Source organism: Tursiops truncatus, chromosome 17 (genome assembly GCF_011762595.2).
Source record: "Tursiops truncatus isolate mTurTru1 chromosome 17, mTurTru1.mat.Y, whole genome shotgun sequence".
NCBI classification, from domain to species: Eukaryota; Metazoa; Chordata; class Mammalia; order Artiodactyla; family Delphinidae; genus Tursiops; species Tursiops truncatus.
Genome location: NC_047050.1, coordinates 3,266,531 through 3,290,346, shown reverse-complemented (window position 1 = coordinate 3,290,346; position 23,816 = coordinate 3,266,531). Strand labels below are relative to the sequence as shown.

The 23,816-nt window shown below is 41.5% G+C and overlaps 1 protein-coding gene across 1 annotated transcript in view; it reads left to right on the top strand.

Annotated features, from left to right (window-relative positions):
• Positions 1–3,117: 3,117 nt before the first annotated feature.
• The window catches only part of TCEA1 (transcription elongation factor A1), a 32,436-nt gene continuing 11,737 nt past the window's right edge, over positions 3,118–23,816 (top strand). The window contains exons 1-4 of the mRNA XM_004321582.4: positions 3,118–3,344; positions 11,594–11,656; positions 16,423–16,528; positions 21,392–21,479. Of these exons, the coding sequence (XP_004321630.1) occupies positions 3,282–3,344; positions 11,594–11,656; positions 16,423–16,528; positions 21,392–21,479 (320 nt within the window). The 5' untranslated portion in view covers positions 3,118–3,281. The remainder of the gene's footprint in view (positions 3,345–11,593; positions 11,657–16,422; positions 16,529–21,391; positions 21,480–23,816) is intronic.

The following is a 23,816-nucleotide window of genomic DNA, read 5'->3' as shown; positions in this document are numbered from 1 at the left end:
TTCTTGTAGCTATACACAAGATTTTCTAAAATTTATATGGAAAGGCAAAGGAACCAGAATAGATTAAGCAGTATTGAAAAAGAAGAAAGTGGGAGAAATCCATTGGATTTCAAGACTTACTATACAGTGACAGAAATCGAAACTATGTGTTATTGGCAGAGAGAGACACATAGATGAACAAAATAAAGCAGAAATAGCCCCACACAAGCACAGCCAAATGGTTTTGGACAAAGGTACAAAAGCAATTAAACGAAGGAATGATAGTCTTTCAACAAATGGTGCTGAAGCAATTGGACATCCAAAGCCAAAGAAATGAACCTTGAACTAAACCTTATACCTTATACAGAAGTTAATTTAAAATGAATCATAGACTTAAACATCAAATATAAAACTTATAGAAGAAAACCCAGTAGAAAATCTTCAGGATCTAGGGCTTGAAGTGTTTCTAAATAAGACAGCAAAAGTATAATACCTCAAAGAAAAAAATTAATTGGACTTCCTCAAAATCTAAAACTTTGGCTCTTTCAAAGACCCTGTTAAGAGGATGAAAAGACAAATTAAGACTGGGAGAAAATATCTACAAACCATATACCCAAATATCCAGTACCTATAATATATAAAGAACTCTCAAAACTCAATGGTAATCGAGCAGATGAAAATACATTCAACATCGCTAAACCATTAGGGAAGTGAAAAAACCAAAATGAAATATCACTATATACTTATTAGAACAGCTAAAATAAAAAATAATGTCAATGCCAAATGCTGGTGAGGATGCAGAAAAGTTGAGCTTTATTTCATCCCCACCCCTACAAGTTTGGAAGCTACATATCGTTGTATTCTTTTTTAGTTAACCTTACATTGTGAATATTTAAATGGAATGACTATTTCTCATCTACTTTCCGAAAATAGGAGAACCATAGAATATTTCAACTTCTATCATCCCTACCATTGTATATAAGAAACCCACAACTTTTCTTTTGAAGCATTCATAGATTGACAGGGAATTATGAAGATAGTACAGAAAGGTCCTGTGTACACTTCACCCAGTTTTCTCCAATGGTTACATCTTACATATGTAAGATGAACAGAGCCTAAGAAATCTGTGGGAACCCATCAAGTATATGGAGTCCTAGGAGAGAAGAGAGAGGCAGCAAGAATATTTGAAGGAACGATGGCAAATCTCTCCCCCCACCCAAATTTTGATGCCATTCCCACCAGATTTGTACTATGGTTCCGCTATCTCCACATCCTTGTCAACACTTGTTTTTATCCATACTTTTATTCTAACCATCCTAGTGAATGTGAAATGGTATCTCGTGCAGCTTTAATTTGCATTTCCCTATTAACTGATTGTGTTGAGAATATTTTAATGTGCTTGTTGGCCATTTATACATCTGGAGAAATGTCTAGTCCTTCGCCCAACTTTTAACTAGGTTGTCTTTTTGTTGCTGAGTTTTAAGACTGCTTTGTATGTCCAGGACACTAGGTTCTTATCAGATATAATTTGCAAATATTGTTTCCCATTTGGTGGGCTGTCTTTTCTCCTCTTGATAGCAATCTTTGATGTGCAAACCTATTTAATTTTATCAAAGTCCAGTTTATCTGTTTCCTTTTGTTGCTTGTACTTTTGGTGTCATACCTATAAAACCATTGCGAAATCCAAGGTCGTGAAGATTTATCATTGCCATTTTAACAAAATTAAGTGTTTCCAGGTTGCCTTTTGTAAGCTCTATAAAACTAACCCTTGCCCCCAACACCCCTGGAAAAGTGCACCACTGCTTGCGAGGCAAGGTACTCCCCAATCCATGGATTGTTTTCCTTTGGATAAAGCACATCAGATTCATCACTAAATTGTTTCAGTTTTGTCATTTGACAATGTTATGTGTATTTTACCACAGTGAAAGTATAGTAAGCTGATTCTTCGGAAAAAAACAAAAATGACAATTATTAGAGTAAATGTACAAATCTACAAACATAAATGGCGATTTGTACATACTCATTATTAACTGATGCATCAAGTGGACAACAAACTGAGGTATAAGTATTTGAACAATAAAATTAATTTCGGGCTAATGGGCCCATATAGAACTTCACATCTGCCGTTATAGAATACACATTCTTTTCCAGGACACATAGAATATTTATAAAAATTGATAAAACAAATCTCAATAAATACCTTAGAACCAGTAACTTTGCAATCGTATATTTTTACTGCAATTTAAGTTGGGAATCAATAATAAAAAGACAATTTTAAAATGAAAAGAAATAAATGAAATAAAGAAAAAGGGACATGGTTCAAGTTACTCTTTCCCCCAAATAACTGAGGTAGAACAAAACCTTACATCATAATATAGAAAAAACATTATTAGGTGGTGAATTTTGACTAATGATGGTTAAATTGGGTGTGGGGATAGGTCTGCAAACTGCACGAGATGGTAGTCAAGGGCGTTACTTGGGCAAAGACCTATTGAAGGAGCCTATACTCTCCAGCACTGATAATTTCAATTTTCTACCTTGGCTTTATGTTGTTAGTCATAACTCTTTAGGACGTCAACTTCCTCACTGACCTTCAGAGCAGGCGAGATTATTAACTTCTTTGATGAGAACGTTACTGTCAACTATTATTCAACTGTATTCAAGGTACTGCGTCCAACATTCTGAGTCAGGAAACAAACAAGATTGGGTCTCCGGCTTTACGGCGCTTACAAACGACTTTAAAGAGGAAGCGCTTACAATGGTCACATTCCTACGATAAAGGCCTATTTAGGGGGATGGGGAATCTGATTTCCAGGCAGCCGTCGACGGCGGGGAAAATGCTGGGGTTCCGACTGACTGCAAAAGCCGCCGGGCTCGGCGTCCCGGGGCTCTCTGCGGGCGCCACAGCCCGGAGAAGGGGGACCGGGGGACTGGGGACAGGGGGTGGGGTCCGCTGGGCGGGCTGGGCGGGGCCGGAGGGAGCGCGCGCAAAGCTCGGCCGCGCCGCCCGCCCACTTTCACGACAGCCGGCGAAGCCCTGTGGCCCGGCGGACTCGTCGCCCAGCTGGTCCTCGATTGGAGGTCCCTGCTCGGCGCGCGCGGAGCTCGATTGGCTCTGCCTGCGGGGGAGGAGCGTCGCCGCCTCAGCCGCTGCCGCCGCTGCCGCGGGCTCCGTGAGTGAGGAAGCGCCTCGGTCAGGCCTGCTGAGGGCCCTCGCCGACGCCTGGGCTCGCCCGCCGCCCCGCCAGCTCCGCTCGCTTCCCGTCCCCCGCGGCCCGGCGCGGGGCAGGGCTGCCGGAGCCATGGAGGACGAGGTGGTCCGCATTGCCAAGAAGATGGACAAGATGGTGCAGAAGAAGAACGCGGTGAGCGCGGCGGGCGGCGCGGGCCGGAGGGAGGCCGGGCGGCGGGCGGGGGCCAGTCGGCCTGAGGGGGCTCCCGGCCCGCGGTGAGCGCGGCGGGTGCCGCGTGACGGCGGCGAGGCCCGCGCTCTGGGGAGAGGGTCCTGGGCGGGGGGCTTCGTGTCCCGCGGCCGCGTCCCGGGCAGGGGTTCTTGGGGGGCGTCCTGTCCCACTGCTGCGTCCCGGGCAGGGGTTCTGGGGGGGCGTCCTGTCCCGCGGCCGCGTCCCGGGCAGGGGTCCTGGGGGGCCCCCAGGGAGGGCGTCCGGTCCCGCGGCCACCGGCGCTGGGACCCGCCCTGGGCGCCCGAGGCCCCTTGTGATTAGCGCAGCCTCGTCAACTCCATCGAGGCAATAATGCTGCTCATTATTTTAAACGTCACGGTGGTAAAGCCTCGTTGGTTTAGCTGAAGAGTGCAGAGAGCCCTCCCTGTTTGAAAGCATTCGTTCTCTTTTCTGGGCTCATTGGCCAGCGTCGAGAAAACAACATCAAACAGTGGTTTGTGATCAGTTTTAGACGTGAAACTGTTAAAGCAGAATGTGAATTTCCTGGAGCTTATTTCTGAAGAAGGCTGAACATTCCCTCGATTGTCTCAACCACCCTGCATGTTTGCTTAGCAATTAAAAAAAGGTAAACTATGCCAGTGTACTTGGCAAGTGGCTAAACTTCTTTGACCAAGTGCATCTCGTTAGGCCGCGGCGTGCGAGGAGCCGTGTTGAAGGCACTCGCACTGACGAGGCTGTGCTGCCGGCTGGATTTGGACACATGTCGTTGTTGGTCCTCTCGAAGTGGTTTATGGTTGATACCAGCGGCGTTTTCTGTTACTGATAATGTGTTCCTGTGAACGTGTTCTCTTGTGGTTTGTAGGAGGTGCTCCAGTTTCTGCATTTCTGTCCACCTGTGTGGGCCACTTGCAGTCCCTTGCTTCCGAGTCGTCTGTTTTCAGCTAAACTTCTGAAATTCTAAGTCAAACTAACGTGAAGGAGAAAAGGGCCGCTCTGATTTGCACAGCACTTTGGAGTTACAAAGCATCTGTGCAGAATTCTTTGGGGACTCACGACAGCTGTGTTGCGTTCATTTTACAGAATAAGAAACTGAATCAGACCGCTAAGCAGTTCACCTCCTTAAATAAAGTGTGGATTAAGCCAGGACCCGAGTTTTCTGCTGGGCAGCAGGCAGAAGTAGTGTTAAACACTGAATTCTTAAGACTTCAGACGTAGTCGGCTCCTCTTTTCCTTTAGCAGGTGCATTGCCCAGCATGTAATTTCATACCCTGTTAATCAGTATTTGCAATTTTGGCTTTTTTAAGTATTTCCTGTTTGTTTTCTGTTCCAGACGTTGCCTGTGCCATTTATTTTTTCTGTTGATACAGGCCTTTCATTCCTCACTGCAAGTGATGAGTTCTGTATATTTGATTGGCTGAACGTTTCTGTTATTCCCGTTAAACTGGCAAGTTTCTTTTCTTTGCCTAGAGAACCCTGGACTCCCCTAGTAGAAGCTGGCTCCTAGGGAAAAAGGCTGTTACTTGGGTAATTTTTTTCTCGAACTCAGGCTATAAAATGTGTACCTTTTAATCATATAGTGCACTAGGTGTTTTTGTTTGTTTCCTTTCCTTGAAATAGATGTTTCCTAGAAATGAGGAATTCCTTAGTGAGCAAGTATGGAGAAGACCACTTTGTATTTGTGTGCAGTTCTCAAATTATAAACACATAATGCGCCCGCAGGAGAATGAGGATAAGCTCCAAGATAGTCCTCAAGGCTCATTGTTCTTCTCAAATCTTACATTTCTAGTAGTGCAAAACTTCACCAATGTAAAAACTTGCCCCCCAAGGGAAAGGGAAAATTGACTGGCTCTTTTACTTTTTATTCCTCCTCTATTTTCCTGTCTGTCTTACAGAAATTCGAATAGGCAAATGAGATAGAGAAAGGGAAATGGTCTGAATGACTCTCCCTCCCTGCCCTCCAGAGCACATCAGCAGCCCATAAATAGCTTTTTAAGTGTTCAGTAATTTAACAGAAGTCATTCTGGGCATTTTAGGATTATGGTAGATTTGTTTCTCTTTTTTGTGTGTGTGGTTTCCAGATTTTCTCTGAGTTAATTTTTATATTATTTTGATACTGTGAAAAAGTAAACTTTGCTTGAAAAGTAATAGTTGTCCTATGAATTGAAATTTAAGTGCTGTTATTAGATATTGTTTTAATAAAACCGTAGGTGTCACTTTTAAGTAATAATAAAACAGCTATCATTTATTGAGCTATTACTCTGAGCTAGGCATTCTACTAAGTTACCTACCTTATCTCATTTATTCCTGACAGTTTATTGAGATAAGCATTATCTCTATTCTAAAAATGAGAAAATGAAGTATTTAGAAAGTTAATTGTCTTAAGCCTGATAGCTACAAAGAGGCCAAATGAAGATGTGAATCTAAATCTATTTTGCTTCAAAGCCAGTACTACTCTGTTCAACTACAGCATCTCTAGAAGACCCTTGCATCTGTATCTGAACCTTGCCTGGGTACAGTTGCACGACCAGGGCACTTGCTGTCGTGGGGCAGACGGGTTTCCCTAAATACCCCAACAATATCTTGACCGGCTACTACCCAGGGTGTTGCCCCACGTGTGTACTTGATCTTAAACAGTACACGCTTTGAGGCCATGATGAACCATGTGAATTAGTGCCAAATTTTCAGATATTAGCTTTTTTTTTTAAATAATGTATTTTTTAAAAAATTTATTTATTCATTTTTGGCCGCGTTGGGTCTTTGTTGCTGCACGCGGGCTTTCTCTAGTTGCGGCGAGCGGGGGCCGCTCTTCGTTGTGGTGTGTGGGCTTCTCACTACAGTGGCTTCTTTTGTTGCGGAGCACAGGCTCCAGGCATGTGGGCTTCAGTACTTGTGGCTCGCGGGCTCTAGAGCGCAGGCTCAGTAGTTGTGGTTCGCGGGCTCAGTAGTTGTGGCTTGCGGGCTCTAGAGCACAGGCTCAGTAGTTGTGGCTTGCGGGCTCCAGAGCGCAGGCTCAGTAGTTGTGGCGCATGGGCTTAGTTGCTCCATGGCATGTGAGATCCTCCCGGACCAGGATCGAACCCATGTCTCCTGCATCGGCAGGTGGATTCTTAACCACTGCGCCACCAGGGAAGCCCCAGGCTGTTAGCTGTTTTTTACATAGCTTTTTTCTTGTCATTTTGACTTTATCAATAAGCAAGTCTTTGACTCCTAATCTTGGTTCAAATCCTGGCTCTTCTGAACTTTAGCTGAGTGGTCTTAGGCAAGTTTCTTAACATCTCTAAAATGTTTTTCTTGGTAGTGAATTGGAGATAGTTTAGTAAAGATTAGATGAATATGAAATTCTTGGCAGTGCCTAGGATATGGTAAAGGCTAAAAAACCTTCTGGGTTATCTTTGTAAAGGACTTATAGCACTAGACTGTAGAAAGAGGAGTCAGGTGAGAGCGTAGAATTTTCAAGCTCACAGACACATTTTGTGCGTTGTTGAGGTTTGTGTATTTTTTCTGCACTGAAGGCTTAGGGCTGAGTAGAATTAAATTGCAGAGAAAGAAACTGAAACTAGGTGTTAGAATTTCCTAGGAGCAGGGATACCTGAAATATGTACATTTCTAAGTCTTTATTGTACCTGGGTTAGAAAGAAAACTTTGGTTTCCATATTAGGGTTAGATTAATTAGCATAAATCGAAATTTAGAATGACTGCACAATCTTTTATAACAGCTTTATTTAGCTGTACATTACAGTTCACCCTTTTAAAGTACACAATTCAGTGGTTTTTAATATATTTGCAGATTTGTGCAGCTATCGCCACTATCTAATTTTAGAACATTTTCATCACTCCAGATAGAAACTGTCCATTAAGTAACCCATTACGTCGTCACCATATCTACCCCAACCACTAATATACTTCAATAAAATAAAAATAAACGCTTTTATTTTAAAATTTTTATTTATTCATTTTTTGGCCACGCTGCGTGGCTTGCAGGATCTTCATTCCCTCACCAGGGATTGAACCCAGGCCACTGCAGTGAAAGCACTGAGTCTTAACCACTGGACTGCCAGGGAATTCCCACAAGCTTTTAATTTTTATGAAGTTGATTTTATATATTTTTTTGTTGCTTGTGCTTTTGGTGTAGAATAACTACAAATTTGAGGCGACATAGTAAATTTATATTTTCTAGTTTATAGTGATATTGCTGACTCAAACATTTATAATTTGTTTCCTTTTTAAAAAAATAAGTAGCATCTTAATTTTTTAGACCTTAAAATCTCATCATAATTCTTAGTAAGAATTGTTTTTGAGTTGATTGAGCTTAAATAATGCTCTCTTAAAATGCTGGCTTTATGGCTTTTTGAGAATATTGTTATGGTAGAAACAGACAGTTTTTTGTATCTTTTATACCTCTTATCAACCATCTCCTTTGTGTTAGGCACTCTAATTTGATACTTCATATGTGTTACATTACCTCATTTGACCATTTTAACTACTCAGGGTTGGCATATTATGCTCATGTACATATAAAGAAGCTGAAGCTTGAGAAGGCCAAGTAACATTTCCAATATCTTGTAATTTGGAAATGACAGAACATGGATTTGAATCTAGATCAACCATATATGTATAGCCCGTGTTCTTAACTGTATATTCCATGTTGCTCCTTTTCTCTTACATCTCTTTGAAGAGAAGGAGTTTTGTATCCTGCACAGTCTTGTATATGCTGGGTTTCCAGTATACCATATTTTATAAAAGTACTTCTTTCTGATAACAAGTAGAAGTACCACCTATGTAACATGGTAGTGTGGTGGCTATTTATTTTTTAGCCAGTACTATGAACTAAATTTGACTCTGGAAGTTAAGGTAGGATCTTTCTTTCTCTTGCATCATTGTCTATAGGAGATGCTGCAATCTAGTAGACTTGACCTTTAGAGGCAGGTGATGATTGGGGACTGTTTGATAATGCTGTTCATCGGAGTTCACAGAGCGGAACTGCCGCGGGGGTTGGGGGAGGGGTTATGGAATGGAAAGAGCAGTGGTATAAGGGTCAGGAAACTGGATTCTTGTCCCTTTACATTACCCATCAGTGTGGCCTTGGGCAAGTCACTTACCTTCTCTGAGTTTAAGGGTTTTTTCTTGTGTAATTGAGGGTTTGAAGTAGATGCTCAAAGGTTTCTGCCTATTTTTGAATTCGCTGAGGTCAGAAAGGGTTTCTGTTGTGCTCATTGCTGTGTCCTCAACACAGAGCAGAGCTTGGCATATGGTGCTAGTTGGGTGTTTGTTGAGAGGCAATAAGTGTCCTTTGACAGAATGGGGTAAATCTCACCTTTTCTAGTTAGTAATCATGTGACCTTGTGCAAGTTTCTTAACTTACCTGGGCTTTAATTTCCTCCTCTAAAACGGGGACGATAAGATTCTCTTCTTCCGTAGGGCTTACTGTAAAGATGAAATGAGATACTGCATGTAAAGTGTTTACCACAGCGCTTGGCACACAGTGACACTCAAAAGCTTTTGTCACTGAATTAATATACGATCATCTCTTTTTTGCGCTTTTCACTCACACAGATCATCATAGTTGTTTGTTTCTTTTTTTATAAATTTATTTATTTGTTTATTTTTGGCTGCGTTGGGTCTTCGTTGCTGCGCGTGGGCTTTCTCTAGTTACGGCGAGCGGGGGCTACTCTTCATTGCTGTGCACGGGCTTCCCATTGCGGTGGCTTCTCTTGCTGCGGAGCACAGGCTCTAGGCACGTGGGCTTCAGTAGTTGTGGCTTGTGGGCTCTAGAGCGCAGGCTCAGTAGTTGTGGTGCACGAGCTTAGTTGCTCCACGGCATGTGGGATCTTCCCGGACCAGGGCTTGAACCTGTGTCCCCTGTGATGGCAGGCAGATTCTTAACCACAGCGCCACCAGGGAAGTCCTGTCTTCCGTTTTAACTGATCCTAGGTCAGAAATCGTTCAGAAAGACCATGGAGACATGGGTAGAAGAAAAACATCTATGGTAGATAAGGATACAGGCCCACAATCTCGCAATCAAAACCTTTAGAGTCTGATATATTTGAGAATTCTAAATTTTTCAGGTTTATAAAGATGATATAGTACAAACATCATATATTTCATAATATCCTCAGTGAGATCTGGGAAGTTCCCAGTAATCAGATATTAGCATTTCTGTAGTGAAATGCAGCATTTTCGCATTAAGTGGGATAAGTAGAACATAAATAGCTTTATGCAACTGTTGAGATGAGATGTTGCTGCCAAGTGAGTTTACTGAAAATCTGTAAGAAATAAGAAGTCTTTGGTTTTCAAAGGATTTTGGTTTGGAGATTTGCAGATACGGGATTGAAGATACTCGCTCACAAAAATGTCATGCCTATAGAAATTTGTAATTAATAGTAAATTTAAAGTCAGTGTTTTATTTTTTAACAACTCTAATGTTTTACTATTTTTAGTTGCCTGTAAAGAAAAATTATAGAATTTTATGATCAGAAGGAATCTGTAAGCAGTGGATCATTAACATCCTTCATAATAGTCTGTTTCGTAATTTCTTTTGAACTTAAGTTTTTATTTATGAGGTACTGGGTTAAATTAAAATGATGTCTCTGTTTGTGGCCAGAAGAGTCAATACTGTTTTATTCTCTACAGCCAAGTCTGTCTGTCAACTTTAAATGGAAAAATTATCTGACTGGAAACCTCTGCTTGATTTTAAATTTAAGAAATATACTGATACCATGAGGTTCCATGCTTGTTTCTTCCTTTTGGGTGCATATGAGGGATATGTTGCAGGGCTTTCTGTTTCCCCTGGGTGTGCTGTGTTTCACTGGTTTGTAGGGTGCTAGTTTTCATATTTTAACATTTCAGAAAGCAGAATGAGTTACACATGTTGCTGGCCAGATGGCCGTTGGGATGTACTTTCACAGGCAGAGCATCAAACCCAGCATCGACATTTGCGGAACAGGTGTCAGTGGCTTGGAAGCAAATCTGAGAGAGTAGTGGAGTGCTCTTCGACCCTCGAGGGACCAAATGGTAGCAGAGAAGCGGGGGCGAAGGCAGTGAGGCCCGCGTGCACCTCAGTGCCCACAGAGAGCTAGTGGCTCTGAGCTCTTTTATGGATTCTTGTGTGAAGTGTTGCGTTACTAGTGTTTTGATAACAACTCTTTGTCGGCTAAAGACAGATATTATTGAATCTGAGTCAGTGAACAGTTTATAAGCATTAGACTCTGAGTGCGATATAGTTTTAGAACCGCCTTAGCCAGTTTTGATTATATTTTTCTTTTTCTGTATGTAAACGGTGATACATGATAAAAATTCCAAGTCTGAAGGAATTGCGAAAGTAAAAAGAGGTGATAAAAAAGTTTACCGTAGTTTAATAGTTTTTTTGTTAGTAATATGTAGAATAATGATTTGTCCAAATATAGTACATTAAGTCACTATTAGACTAAACGAAATATGACTGATTAAGTGGATGTATTAGAGGAGCTGAAATATGGCCGATGGGAGTGAATATCAGATTGGAACGTTGGCCACAAGCTGCAGGTGGCGCTGTTGCTTCTCCCCTTTTAACCTTAGCGCTCTCCATAAGTTTCCAGGTTTGTTCCGTCTTCCTCAGCTAACGTGGGAGCCTTTGATTCTAGGTGCCACCTGGCAGTGGACAGGCCTGCGAGCTTAACGCAGATATTAACTGTGGATTTCCTTTTAGAATTTGCTTTTTACTGCTTTGCAAGAATCAGGTAGACAGCAGTGTTCTTGTGACTGAGCAGCGAGGTAGAGGGGCCTCGTGAGAATTCCAGGGAAGTGATGCCCCTCGGGAATGCTGGAGGTGCTGCGGCATTTTGGGGACCCTCCCCACTGCTGCCATTCCCACGTCCCCAGGCAGCTGCCCTCCATGAATTTTGGGATGTGTTGTACCACCACAGTAAGAAACATTTTATATTTGTAATTGGGGCACATATAGACAAATACTGGTGAAAGTAAACTTTCACAAAACAACACTTAGGTGTGGGTTATAACCCAGTAAATGCATTTTATGATCGCTAGTGAGTTGCAACCCCTGTTTGGAAAACTCTTTCTCTCTCTCTCTCTCATCTATATATCTATATACCATTCTCCTCACATGAATAAGTGAGCCGTAGTGAATTGTGGATAGGAAAATATAAATTTAGCTCTCTAGTTACTCCTTGCTTTACTATCTGGGAAATTCAGTTTGAAATTATTTTATTTTACAGGCTGGAGCATTGGATTTACTGAAGGAGCTTAAGAATATTCCCATGACCTTGGAATTATTACAGGTATGTGTTAATATGTATCATAATTTTTGAATAGGTATTTTTGTATTTTCCTGTTATGGTGAAACATTATTAACTTGTTTTTTTGAGATGGTAACGTAAATCAGTAGTCTACTAAGTTACCATTATAGAAAAATGTTGCCTTTCTCAGGAAGAATAAAACATACCCTCAGAGGTTGACAGTGGGAGTGAAACTCACTATGAAAGGAAGTTGGACTCTTGGCCCTGACTTGATCTCCCAAGATTTCCCTTTCTGGATCTGCGGTCGCCAGCTGTGCTGCGTGAAGCTGGCCTGAGGGTGAGGGTGCAAGGGTCGCTCGCTCTTCTCCCTCTCTCAGCGCCGGCCTGCCCTGTGCACAGTCGGGTGTCTCGTCGTCATTGTGTAGAGTCATTATTAATGTTGCAGCTGGACTAAAACATAAAAATACAACTTTAACACAAGTCACAATGTTAAAAAGGAAGCTGAATTGTGAGATGAATCTGGCTATTTTCTACTACACATTTCTTATTATCCATGAGTGCCGCCTTTGATATTTCCATTCCATTAAGTCAGAATTTAGGGAAGGGTGACAGGGGTGTGTACGTGGTTGAGGAAAAGAAATCACATGTATTTTCACTAATATCTAACTGAAATCGAGCATTTCTTTCAATTATGAAGGCAGTAAACCACAGTTGAATTAGTATTTATGACTAACTGAAAGAAATCACAGATATTTTAACCTCAGATATACTGACGCGTGTTTTTGCCCATTATCATGGTAGCTCTTATATGTTACGCTAGATCTTATTTAAATGTTTCAATAAAGGAGCACATATATTACTGTATCACATTTAAGAAAACATTTTGTAACTTTATATAACTGCTTTTCTTTGTAATCCTATGTATTTTATTTAATCCATTTAAAAAGCATTCTGAGGAGGAGTCCATAAGCTTCAGTTTACCAAAGGGATCCATGGTGGGAAAAAGGTTAAGAATGCCTCCTCTAAGAATAGAACCAAGAAGGAGAAGGGAAGCAAGTCATTAAGTCCTGTCTTCTCAGTTCAGATTGTCCAAGGATCAGCAGCTCTGGCAAATCAGCTCTGAGAATAACCTTGAGTTTGTGTCCGTACCTTACCACCTAGATGTGGCCTTATCCCAGCAGTTCTGTGTGGGGATAGCCACATGGAAAACAACAGTAACCTCACCGTTTGTTTAAGAGATGGGTAGTTTTATAGAGGCTGTGGAGTTTGGGTAGGATTATCATTTATAACACACTTCGGATTTTTTTTTTTTGCTTCGTTCCTTGGAAAGTTTATTTATATAACAAACATTTGAGTTTTTATTAGGATTAGAAATTGTGTTGGGGTTATAAAGATGAATAAAATATGGTCTTTCCCCCTCATTGAGCTTCAAGTCTAGTAGAGGAAAACTGCCATGTAAACAAACAGAAAGGTATAGTTGCCCAGATAGACGTCTGTATAGGATTTACAGTAAGTCCCCTACATACGAACGAGTTCTGTTCCAAGAGCTCATTCATAAGTCTAATTTGTTTGTAAGTCCCACAAAGTTAGCCTAGGTACCCAACCAATACAATCGGCTATATCGTACTGTACGGTAATAGGTTTATAATACTTTTCACACAAATAATACATAAAAAAACAAACAAAAAATAAAGAAAACATTTTTAATCTTACAGTACAGTACCTTGGAAAGTACAATAGCACGGTATAACAGCTGGCATCCAGGGGCTGCCATCGAGTGAACAGGCAGGAAGAGTTACTGACTGGAGGAGGGAGAGGAGGTGGGCGATGGTAGAGCTGAAGTATCCTCAGCAATAGCAGACGGAGGGCGACCTGCCATTTCACTCATGCCTGACGCTGATGGCACAGGTTCTGGTTCCTTGCCGGATTCAAGTCTATCTACCCTCTTGAAAAAACGGTCCAGTGGTGTCTGGGTAGTAGCTCTTTTTTTCTCATCATAGATGACATGGTAGCACTGGATTGCATTCTGAACGGCCTCTGCAACCTTCGTGTACCATTCTGCGTTTGGGTCCTGTGCCTCAAAAACTAACAGTGCCTCCTCAAATAGAACTAACTTATGTGATTGGACATGCGAACACCCGTTCGCATCTTTGCAAGTTCGCAACTTGAAGGTTTGTATATGGGGGATTTATTGTGTTTGTTATAGGCAGGGCAAGAAAGAAGCACAAAGAAGTTTACTTCTTAATCTGATTCCTTAACCTTAACCTGGGAGGCTTAGGAAAGCCTTCATATGGTGATAAAGTGTAAACTGAGTCTCAAAACATGAATAGGTTCTCCCTAGGCAGATAGGACCGGGAAGGGTATTCCAGCAGAGAAAGCAGGATGTGGAAGCACTGCGACCTGTTCAGGTGGAGGAAGTCTGATGCAGGGTTGAAGACATAGGCTGGCTGGCATGCAGGCTGCAGCTGCGGTCCTGAAAGCATCCTGCCCGGTGGCAGGGGGCGGGGGAGTGCGTGCCCAGGTTTGCAGGGAGGAAGAATCGGGAAGCTTGTTGACTGACGCAGGTGCTCAGGGAGCAGTGATGAGGGCCTGAACTAAGGGCGTAGCAGTAGGAGCGGAGAGAAGGGGTACTTGTTATTGAGGGACAACCTACGAGAATTGGTAGCCAACCAGATGGGGGGGGTGAAGGAGAAGGTGGATGACTGAGGTGTTTGCCGTGGTGACTGGGTAGATGGTGCCATTTTATAGTAAAGCAAAATTCAAGAAAACCTAATGTGGTGGGGTTGGGATGAGAAGGAAATAAAGGTGGAAGGGTAAAGAGATAAAGGATAATTTTGGATCCATTGGGTTTTGAGATGCCTGTGAAACAGATGTAGATTCTGCTGTGTAGCTGAGTTTATATCCTAGAGCAGTGCTGTCGGATAGCTTCATAGTCCTTTCCTCTTTCTACTTTCTTCTACTCTTCCCAAAATACCTCCTGAAAGGAAGAAACAAACTTATTCAAATAATCTTAGTGTTTCACTCTACCTCCACAGCCTCATTTCTCATTATTCTTGACTGGACAATCTCTCCCTTAGGTGAGCATGTTTATTACAGATCCCTGTGTTCTCCTTATGGGTTTTCTTAGGTTTTAAGCAGAGCTTAGGTTTGGTCTCTTTAGTGATAAGAACGTTCTGTGATAATTAAAAAGCAGTCACTCTACAGTACACGGTTTGTTCATAATCTTATACCTTTGCTCGCCTCTGACCACCTCCTAAAGTCCCATTTTCTTTGCCAATCCGTGTTGATCCCAAGCTCCAGAACGGTATTAGTGACTCAAGTTATTTCCTCCACTCATGCCAAAATTGGGTTTTCTTCTAGGCGGGGGTCAGGCGCTGGGGAAGGAGGGGCGCCACAGGCATCGGGGCGGTAGCAGTCAGCACGTTAGCAGCATCCTGTGGGGCGGCTCGGAGACGACAAGACTGAGCTGTGCCGTCCGCCCAGGCACCTACCTCTGGAAGGTTTTCTACATTGAAGTGCCTGCTACACCAGCTAACAAAGTAGTGCTTTAGAGAAGTTCTAAAGCATTCTAAAGTTCTAAAAGTCTTTTCTTCACTGAAAAGAGTTCTAAGAACGTATTATTTTCTACAAGAAAGAAGCCACTTTCTGTGGGAAAAAAATCCCCAAAACACTAATCTCAAATCATCTTGGAGTTTTAGGGTCATGAGTCCCCTGTGTCTCTCTGCTGTGGCACCTTCATCCGCCTTGCTCAGCTCTCCAAGAGAGAACACAGGGCACTCCAGCCAGACACATATTCTAGACTCTTGAGCAACTGTCCCGATTCTCTTTGTTGAGTACTTTGAATAATTTAAAAGGAAATCTTAAGGACCCATTTATTTCTCGGCCTTAAAGTTTATAGCAGGAGTTCCCTTCTCTTTTTATTTTCTCACTAACAATTCCTTTTGTTATTTTGTTCTTCCATATCCATATTTTGAAAGATTGTCTACTGACAACCTGAACTTACTAAATTTACCATTTTTAATTTATCATCCATAATTGGCCTGTCATTGCCTTTGTGTTCTTTAAGCACAATTTGAAAACCGTTGATGTGTTGGAAAGAGCATGGACTTTGGAGGTAACAGACCTGGATTAAAATCCAGTTTTGCCAGTTAGTAGTGGTGTGATGCTGGGCAGTTATTTATTGATACTTCTAGTCTGTTCATCTTTAAAAATAGGGATAATGATCTTGACTTTAAAGGACTGTTAGGAAGGGTAATGAATATGGACGCTCCCAGCATAACCCTGGGCATGTAGTGTCGCCACAGTCAAATTATCTGTGTTCTGTGACATCCATTCTTAATATCTGTGATTATGTGCTGGTGTTTAAACCTCTGTGGGTGGTGGTATTTGTTTGGGTGTCCTTACAAGTTGCAACAGGCGGTGTACAGAGTAATCTGTAGGAGAATGTAGAGAAGCAAAGTGCGTGTGTTAGCCGTGGTTGCATCAGCCTGCCATGTGTACAAACACAGACACTTTATCTTCTGTTCTTCTCTTGTGGGAAAGACTGATTTCATTGTGCTAGTTAACCAGCCTTACTTTAGTAGCAGGTTACATGCTTGCAGGTCTCAGTGATGAGAACCTTGATGCATCTAATGTTTGATTTGAAGACGTCTGTGTCTTAAGTCTACAGTCTACCACTAAAAGAATTCAGATAATTGATTTTTTTTCTGTTCTAAAATGGACACAGGCATCTGGGAAAGAAGAAAAGGAAACAATGAATTGCCTGAAATAAAATTGCTTATACGTATTTTTTTGTCATTGCCTTGCAGTCCACAAGAATCGGAATGTCAGTGAATGCTATTCGCAAGCAGAGCACAGATGAAGAAGTTACATCTTTAGCAAAGTCCCTCATCAAATCCTGGAAAAAGTTATTAGGTATAATCAATCTTCCATTACATATATTTATGATGTTCTGGTTTCTTCAGACATTGGGTTGTTGTATTTTTTTTCTCTTAATGAATATAGATGTTTTGAAATCAGTGCCTTATAATATGGGAGACGGCTTTAGTCTGACTTCCTTGAGGGTTCTACTTTTTAAACTAGTCAGATTTAGCTTTCTTGTTTTTCAACATTTACAACTGAATTGCCTCTTTAAGAAGAAAATTTTCCTCGGGGGGAAGGTGTGACACTTATGGAAAAGGTTTTTGAAATAGTTTTCTAACTTACAGAAAATTTGCAAGAATAATAAAAATAACTCAACGTGTCCTTTTTCTAGATCATTAATTTTTAACATTTGCCATATTTGTTCTGTCATATTCTCTCTCCTCTGTATGTATATACTCTCACACACACATATTTTTTCTGAACCATTTGTGAATAGGTTGCCTCTGTCATGCTTTATTTACTCTTTAATACTTAAGTGTGTGTGTTCTTGGAACAAGTTCATTTTCTTATGTAATCATAATACAGGAAATTCAGGAAATTTAACATTGGTGCAGTACGTTACTCTGCAGTGCATGTTGCAGTTTTGTCAGTTGTCCCAGTAATGATCCTTCCAGCTTTTCTCTCCTCCAGAACAGGACCCAGTCCAGGACCATGTAATCTAGTCTGCCAGTGTGGAATAGTTCTTTTAGTACATTGACTTTTGAAGAACGCATGCCCCTCCCCCCTCCCCCCTTTGTTGTTGTGTGTGGATTTTTGTTTCTTTGTTTTGTTTTTTGGGGCTGCACAGTGCAGCTTGTGGGATCTTAGTTCCCTGACCAGGGATTGAACCCGAGCCCCATGGCAGTGAAATTGCGGAGTCCTAACCACTGGACCGCCAGCGAATTCCTTGCTTTGTTTTTAATAACATGTCCTTATTTGGGGTTTATCTGGCATTTTCTCATGACTAGATCTGGTTGCACATCCACAGTTGAGGTACTGCATACGTGTGTTGTGTCTTTCCAGGTATCACGTGCAGAGGCAGGGTGGTGTTAAGGTTGAGACCCAGCCGAGGTGTGCACTGCATCGTTTATGATTTTTCCTCTTGTATCTAGTAGGAGTTCTGTGGTGGTCACTTTAAGACCCTGAAACCATCTTGTTCCCCATCGGGCCCCCCCCCGCCCCAGCCCCAGTTAGTACCCACCGATTGTTGCCGAAACCACCCTTTACAGTGACAGTTGCAAAGTTATGATTTTCTAGCTTTTCTACTTCTTCAGTATTTATACGTTATCATTCTATAAGAAAGAACCCTCCTTTTACCTCCCAGTTCTTTTTCTATTATTAGTGTGGGCACGTGGATTCTTATTCTATATAATGGATTATAATCCATTACTGTTCATATTTATTTTGGTATTTATATTGTCCCAGCTTTGACCAGTGGGCACCCCTTCAAACTGGTTCCTGTGTCCCTTTGACAAGCTCCCTTCAGTTGTGTGTTTTTTTTTTTTTTTTAATCTCTCTGACATTCTGGCATCACAAAATATGTTGGGCTTATCTAACCCAGCCCTGGAATGAGCCATTTCCCTAGCAGTTATCAGCCTTATATGGAAGAGAAAATAGAAAAAGCGAAGCTTTTAAAATTTCATAGACAGCAATAGTAATAATAGAAGACTTGTTACTTACAAGAACTTGGAAACTAGGAACCAAAAATTGTAAAGCCTATAAAATTTAGAAGGTCTTATCTTAAGAAAACTAATGTAATATATGATCCTGTATTGGATTCCTAACCAGAAGGAAACATTGCTATAAAGATCATTATTGGGATAATTGGCGGAATTTTATAAGGTCAGTGGGTAGGTAAACAATCTTGTATCATTGCTGGATCTACTTACTGTGGTTATATACATGAATTTCTTTATTCTTAGGGAATTCATAGTGAAGTATTCAGGGATAAGGGAGCATAGTATCTGCTACTCATTTTCCAGTGGTTCAAAAGAGATGTGTCTTTGTTCACACAGTGGTGCGTGTGTATGTGCGTGCCGGGGGCTGGGGGATGAATGAGTGAGGAAGGAAGTGTACCAAAATGTTAAACAGTTGGGGGGGGGGGTCTGAGTAAAGCTGTTTGTAATACTTTCTTATAACATCTGTGCAATTGTTGAGTTCTTTCCGAATAAAAAGCTTTTTTAAAAAGGCTGATCTTTAAAGACACACTGAAACTCTATATTTCATTTAAATTTTAAATTAATTCCACATTCTAAAGTAATTAAAATTAGCAACAGAAAGTTGATTAAGGACCATATATGTACATTTTTATTTCTGGAAAGAATGGTTTACGTTTTGTGGGAGAAAAGAGTGGACATTGCAGTTATGTTCATTTAATCTTAAAGAAGTTTTACTCTTGTATACTTACTGGAGGTATCTAATATCAGTACAAGTTCTTCTATAAAAATGTTTTTATTTATCCTAAAAGATTTACATGTTCATTAAATAAAATTTGGAGAGTTGGAGGAGGGAAAAATCATCCTTATTAAATCTCTCTCTAAATACAACTGTCAGTTAATATCTTGTATTTTCTCCTCTTTTTCCTCCTGGTACATGAATTTTGCTTCAACTATAATTTTACTTATGCTCTGTATACTTATATTGTCCTTTTTTTTTTTTTTTTTTTTGCGGTACGCGGGCCTCTCACTGTTGTGGCTTCTCCCGTTGCGGAGCACAGGCTCCGGACGCGCAGGCTCAGTGGCCATGGCTCACGGGCCCAGCCGCTCCGCGGCATGTGGGATCTTCCCAGACCGGGGCACGAACCCGTGTCCCCTGCATCGTCAGGCGGATGCTCAACCACTGCGCCACTAGGGAAGCCCTATATTGTCTTTTTAGTGTAATATTTTTGTATTTTTCCATCATCATAGCTCATTTTTATTGGCTTCAGAATAATCTACTGGGTGATGAATCTCTCTCTGCTTAAAACTTTTTCTTTAGATTGTTAGCTAGATTTCTGGAAGATCTCCTGCTTCCAGGTAGCACAGTTTTGAATACTTAAGATATGCCAAGCATTGGGCTTCCCTGGTGGCGCAGTGGTTGAGAGTCCACCTGCCGATGCAGGGGACACGGGTTCGTGCCCCGGTCTGGGAAGATCCCACATGCCGCAGAGCGGCTGGGCCCGTGAGCCATGGCCGCTGAGCCTGCACGTCCGGAGCCTGTGCTCCGCAACGGGAGAGGCCACAACAGTGAGAGGCCCACATACTGCAAAAAAAAAAAAAAAAAAAGATATGCCAAGCATTGACCTGTATTAGTGCGTTTAGTTCTCCTGACGATCCGGTGTGCTCGGTGCTATTGTAACCCGCATTTTGTGATGAGGCAGCCGAGGCACTGAGAGATTAGGCACCTTGTGCGCAGCTGGATTGGTAGTGAGTAGCCAGGGTGGGATGTGATCTGCAGACAGTCTGAGCCCAGCGCTGGAGCACTTCCCCGGGGTTCTGCTCTATTACCCACGGCACTCTGTTCACAGAGTAGGAATGTTTTTAAGACTGGTCATACCTCTACTGCCCTGCCTTCTCAGAGGACTGCCCCAGTACACACTGCACTAGAGCTGCTTTACTGCTCCCCCACCATCACTGGACGCTTGTTAGACAGTATCGCCTGGTTATATCACCTTTCCGAAGCTTTCTACCTGTTACTTTGGGAATACGTCTTAGTCCTTGCTATATTCTGTAATGTCATTATTGATCTTTGTTTTCTACCTCACAATACTGTAGTGTGTTTAGGCCTTCCAGGGGAATTATAGAATAAAGGGGGCAATAAAATTGGTGTGTGAGAACTGACGTGTGTCATAGGGACTTGAATTGTGTTTCAGGTTTGGTCACCCTAACATTTACAAGTGAAGTTCTAGAATTGCGATTGGGACCATTCTCGGTCAGTCAGTGTCATCCGGATTGGTGTATTAGGTCATCTGGTGACGCTCATGCCTCACTGCCAGAGATTTGGATGGAATGGTTTGGGATGGGAGCTTGAGCACAAGGGCATGCTTAGAGTTGCCTAGGTGGTCCTGCCACACAGTTGGATGTTTGTTCTTCTGTATTCTATACAGAGGGATGTGGAGAATGGAATTATTTATGTAGTTCTTATTTATGTAGCTCATGTAGGGATCAAAATGTAGATCAAAGTGGGTTACACAGTAGATCCAAACATTTTCTGAACCTAGCTTCAAGGCTGTTTTGGTTGATTTAAACATGAATGTTTCTTTTCAGTGCTGAAGTATTGCCTTGACCCAGCCTATTTTACGTACTTTATTTCCCCATGCCTAATTGCTCACTTCCTTAAGTCTTAAAGCTTGTGCTCTATTAGTATTAATAATCTGTATTAGTTTACAGATTCTTTAAGGTAGAGGAGGTGCTGGGTAGGCCTAACTAATAATCCTGAAGTGTATCCTATGAAAATGTCCTTTGTTTACTATCCCTGAAATATTTATTTGTATTTTGAGTACCACCTCAAATTTTTTGACTTCATGAAAAATTATCAAAACGATATAGCTGTATATGCTTTGCACTTTCAGTATTTTAAATGACAGTGCTAATGTTTTGCCATATTCCTTCCTTCCCTTGTTCTGAATACTTTTCTCCCTTTTGTTACCACTGGCGTATGAATTTATGGTTCCCACCAAATGAAGGAGTTTATTTGGGAATGCCGACTGAGCACCCATGTACATATGCTAATAGAATAGCTTGCATAAACTTCATTTACTTGTTAAAAACTTAGGATTTTAGTGGGGGTTTTTTTGGTTGCATAAATAGCTTGATAACATGTAGCAGTCCCATGTTGTGTTTTGTCTTGTTTTGTTTAAACAAGTGCTAACAACTTAGGAATTTCATAAATTTTCAGATGGACCATCAACAGATAAAGACTCTGAAGAAAAGAAAAAAGATACTGCAGTTACATCACAGAATAGCCCTGAAGCAAGAGAAGAAAGGTATTTCACTTTATGGAAACTCATTTATGTTGAAGGTCATAGTTTTATTTGACCGTCACTTCCTCCATGGTCTTCTGATCCCATGTCTGTACTTTCTTTTTTCCAATCACACGGAATCAGTATAAATGTATATAGCCAGATATCTAAGATTTCTTATAAGATTTCTTGGAAATTTAAAAGAGAGTTAGAAGATACTACGTAAAAGAGAAATGATTTACATTGCACTTGGCGAGTGTAGCTGGATGGGCCCTGGGGTGGCACTGGGAGAGGTGGTAGTGGGGGGACTGACTAGGTGACTAGGGTTCATGTGGTTACTTCCTTTATTTGCCACATTTCTGTTTTAGATATTTTTGTCCCTGAATCTGTTTCTCCTCTTCATGGTTCTGTTTTCCTTCCCAATTTAGCTGTTTGTTGTAAGAACTTAAAACGTGTTCAGTAATGAAGAGTTCAAGTTATTCCTTTGCCACTTAAGAGGCCTTTGCATTTATTCTTTCCTGTGACATGCAGTGAACTGTGCTGTGTCCCCATGCTGACGTGATCAGGGATGTGCCTATTATTCAGTAGATTAAATACATACCCTCTGTTCTTGGGAGGCTTGACTTTGACTTAGAGCAGTACTTCTCAAAGGGTGGTCCCCAGGAGCAAACCTGGCAGCTTTGTGAAAAGCAGATTCTTGGGCTCTACCCTGGAATTACAGAACCAGGGTTTCTGGTGGTGGTGCCAGCCACGTGTTTTAACAAGCCCTTCAGGTGATTCTCACACACGCACATTTTAGGCCACCTACTTTAACTCCATTTACTTCTCAGTATTTTCCCCAGATTGATAACGTACTCCTCATTTTTTATTAATCAGCTGTGATTAATATCCCCTACACTGTTTTTTTATGTAGAAGTACTAACTAACTTGATGATAAAAAAGGTAAGCTAAAGATAGAGTTAAACACCAGTTGTTAATAAAGTTTATTCAGTTTTTTTCTAACTATTTTGAGATAATTTTGGGCTTTTAGAAAATGGTATGAATAGTGCAGAGAACTCCCAAATTGCCCCAGTGATATTTATATATGTATTTGCATATGTGTGTATAAATGAATATACACACGAGTTTTATTTTGAACCAGACAAGAATAATTTACAGACATGATGCCCTTTATACCCCTAAATGCTAAATACATCAATGTGTCTTTTCTAAGAACAAGGACATTTTCTCACAGATAGCCACAATACAGATATCAATATCTGAACATTAACATTAATCTGATACTTTTTCCTGATCTGCAGACCTTGTTCATATTTTACCATGCGTCCCAATAATATCTTTTGTTGCAAAGGAAAAATAATTTCCCAAAGTATCATCTCGGGTCACATTGCATTTGGTTATCATATCTGGCTCCTTTAATCTAGAGTAATGCTTCAGTCTGTCATTGTCTTTCATGACCTTGATATTTTTGAAAAGTACAGGCCATAATTTATGGATTTTTTAACACATGCTTTCAGTTGTGTTACATTCAAAGTAATGAATGATTTAATGCCTGGAATATAATATATAAAGGTATAGACAAATATTTTAAATAGACATTGAAGGAGGAGTAAGTTATTAGTATATTTTCATCAGTTTTAAGTAATTGAAGTTTAGGGATAGAGCCTTTCTACAAAAGCATAGGATTATTTTGTACAAAGTCTGACGAGGTAAGTGATTGGTATCTCCATACACACACACACACACACACACACACACACACACATACACACACTCTCACTCATTCAAACAGTGAAGAAAAATTGTAAAATATTGGAGAAATGAATCTGAGGTATCATCTAAAGGAAGATAGAAGGTTAGATCTAAGTGAGTTGCAGGTGAGGAGGGTTTTACGCCTTGGTGTAAGGATTTAAGGAGAAGGTGGTGCGGTTAGCTGCTTAGAATGTCAGAAGTGGCGCCAGAGGTGGTGACGTGAGGGGAGAGAAGGCCCATCGTCCTCCTGGCAGCTCCTAGGGGCGAGCGAGGCGTTGGGCCACGGGCACAGAGTGAGCTCGTCCTTGAAGGAGCCGAGAGTGGCGTTTGTAAACAGGGCGTGCTCATTGGTGTGCGCTGAAAGCTGGGTGCTGTGCCCCGGGGCACAGAGAGGAGTGAACTGAGTGAATGCTCACCTTTACCCGTGAGAAGCTCGGGCTGGTGGCCGCAGACACAGACCTGTGTGTAGACGGCACTCTGGGAGACGGGCAGCAGGACTTTGAAGGCCTGCAGAGCGGCTGCCCTGCCTGCGTGGGCTGTCTGTGAGCACAGCCACTCACATCCGTGGGGTGGAGGGCTGGCTTCATCTGGAAAGGTTTGTGGCAGAAA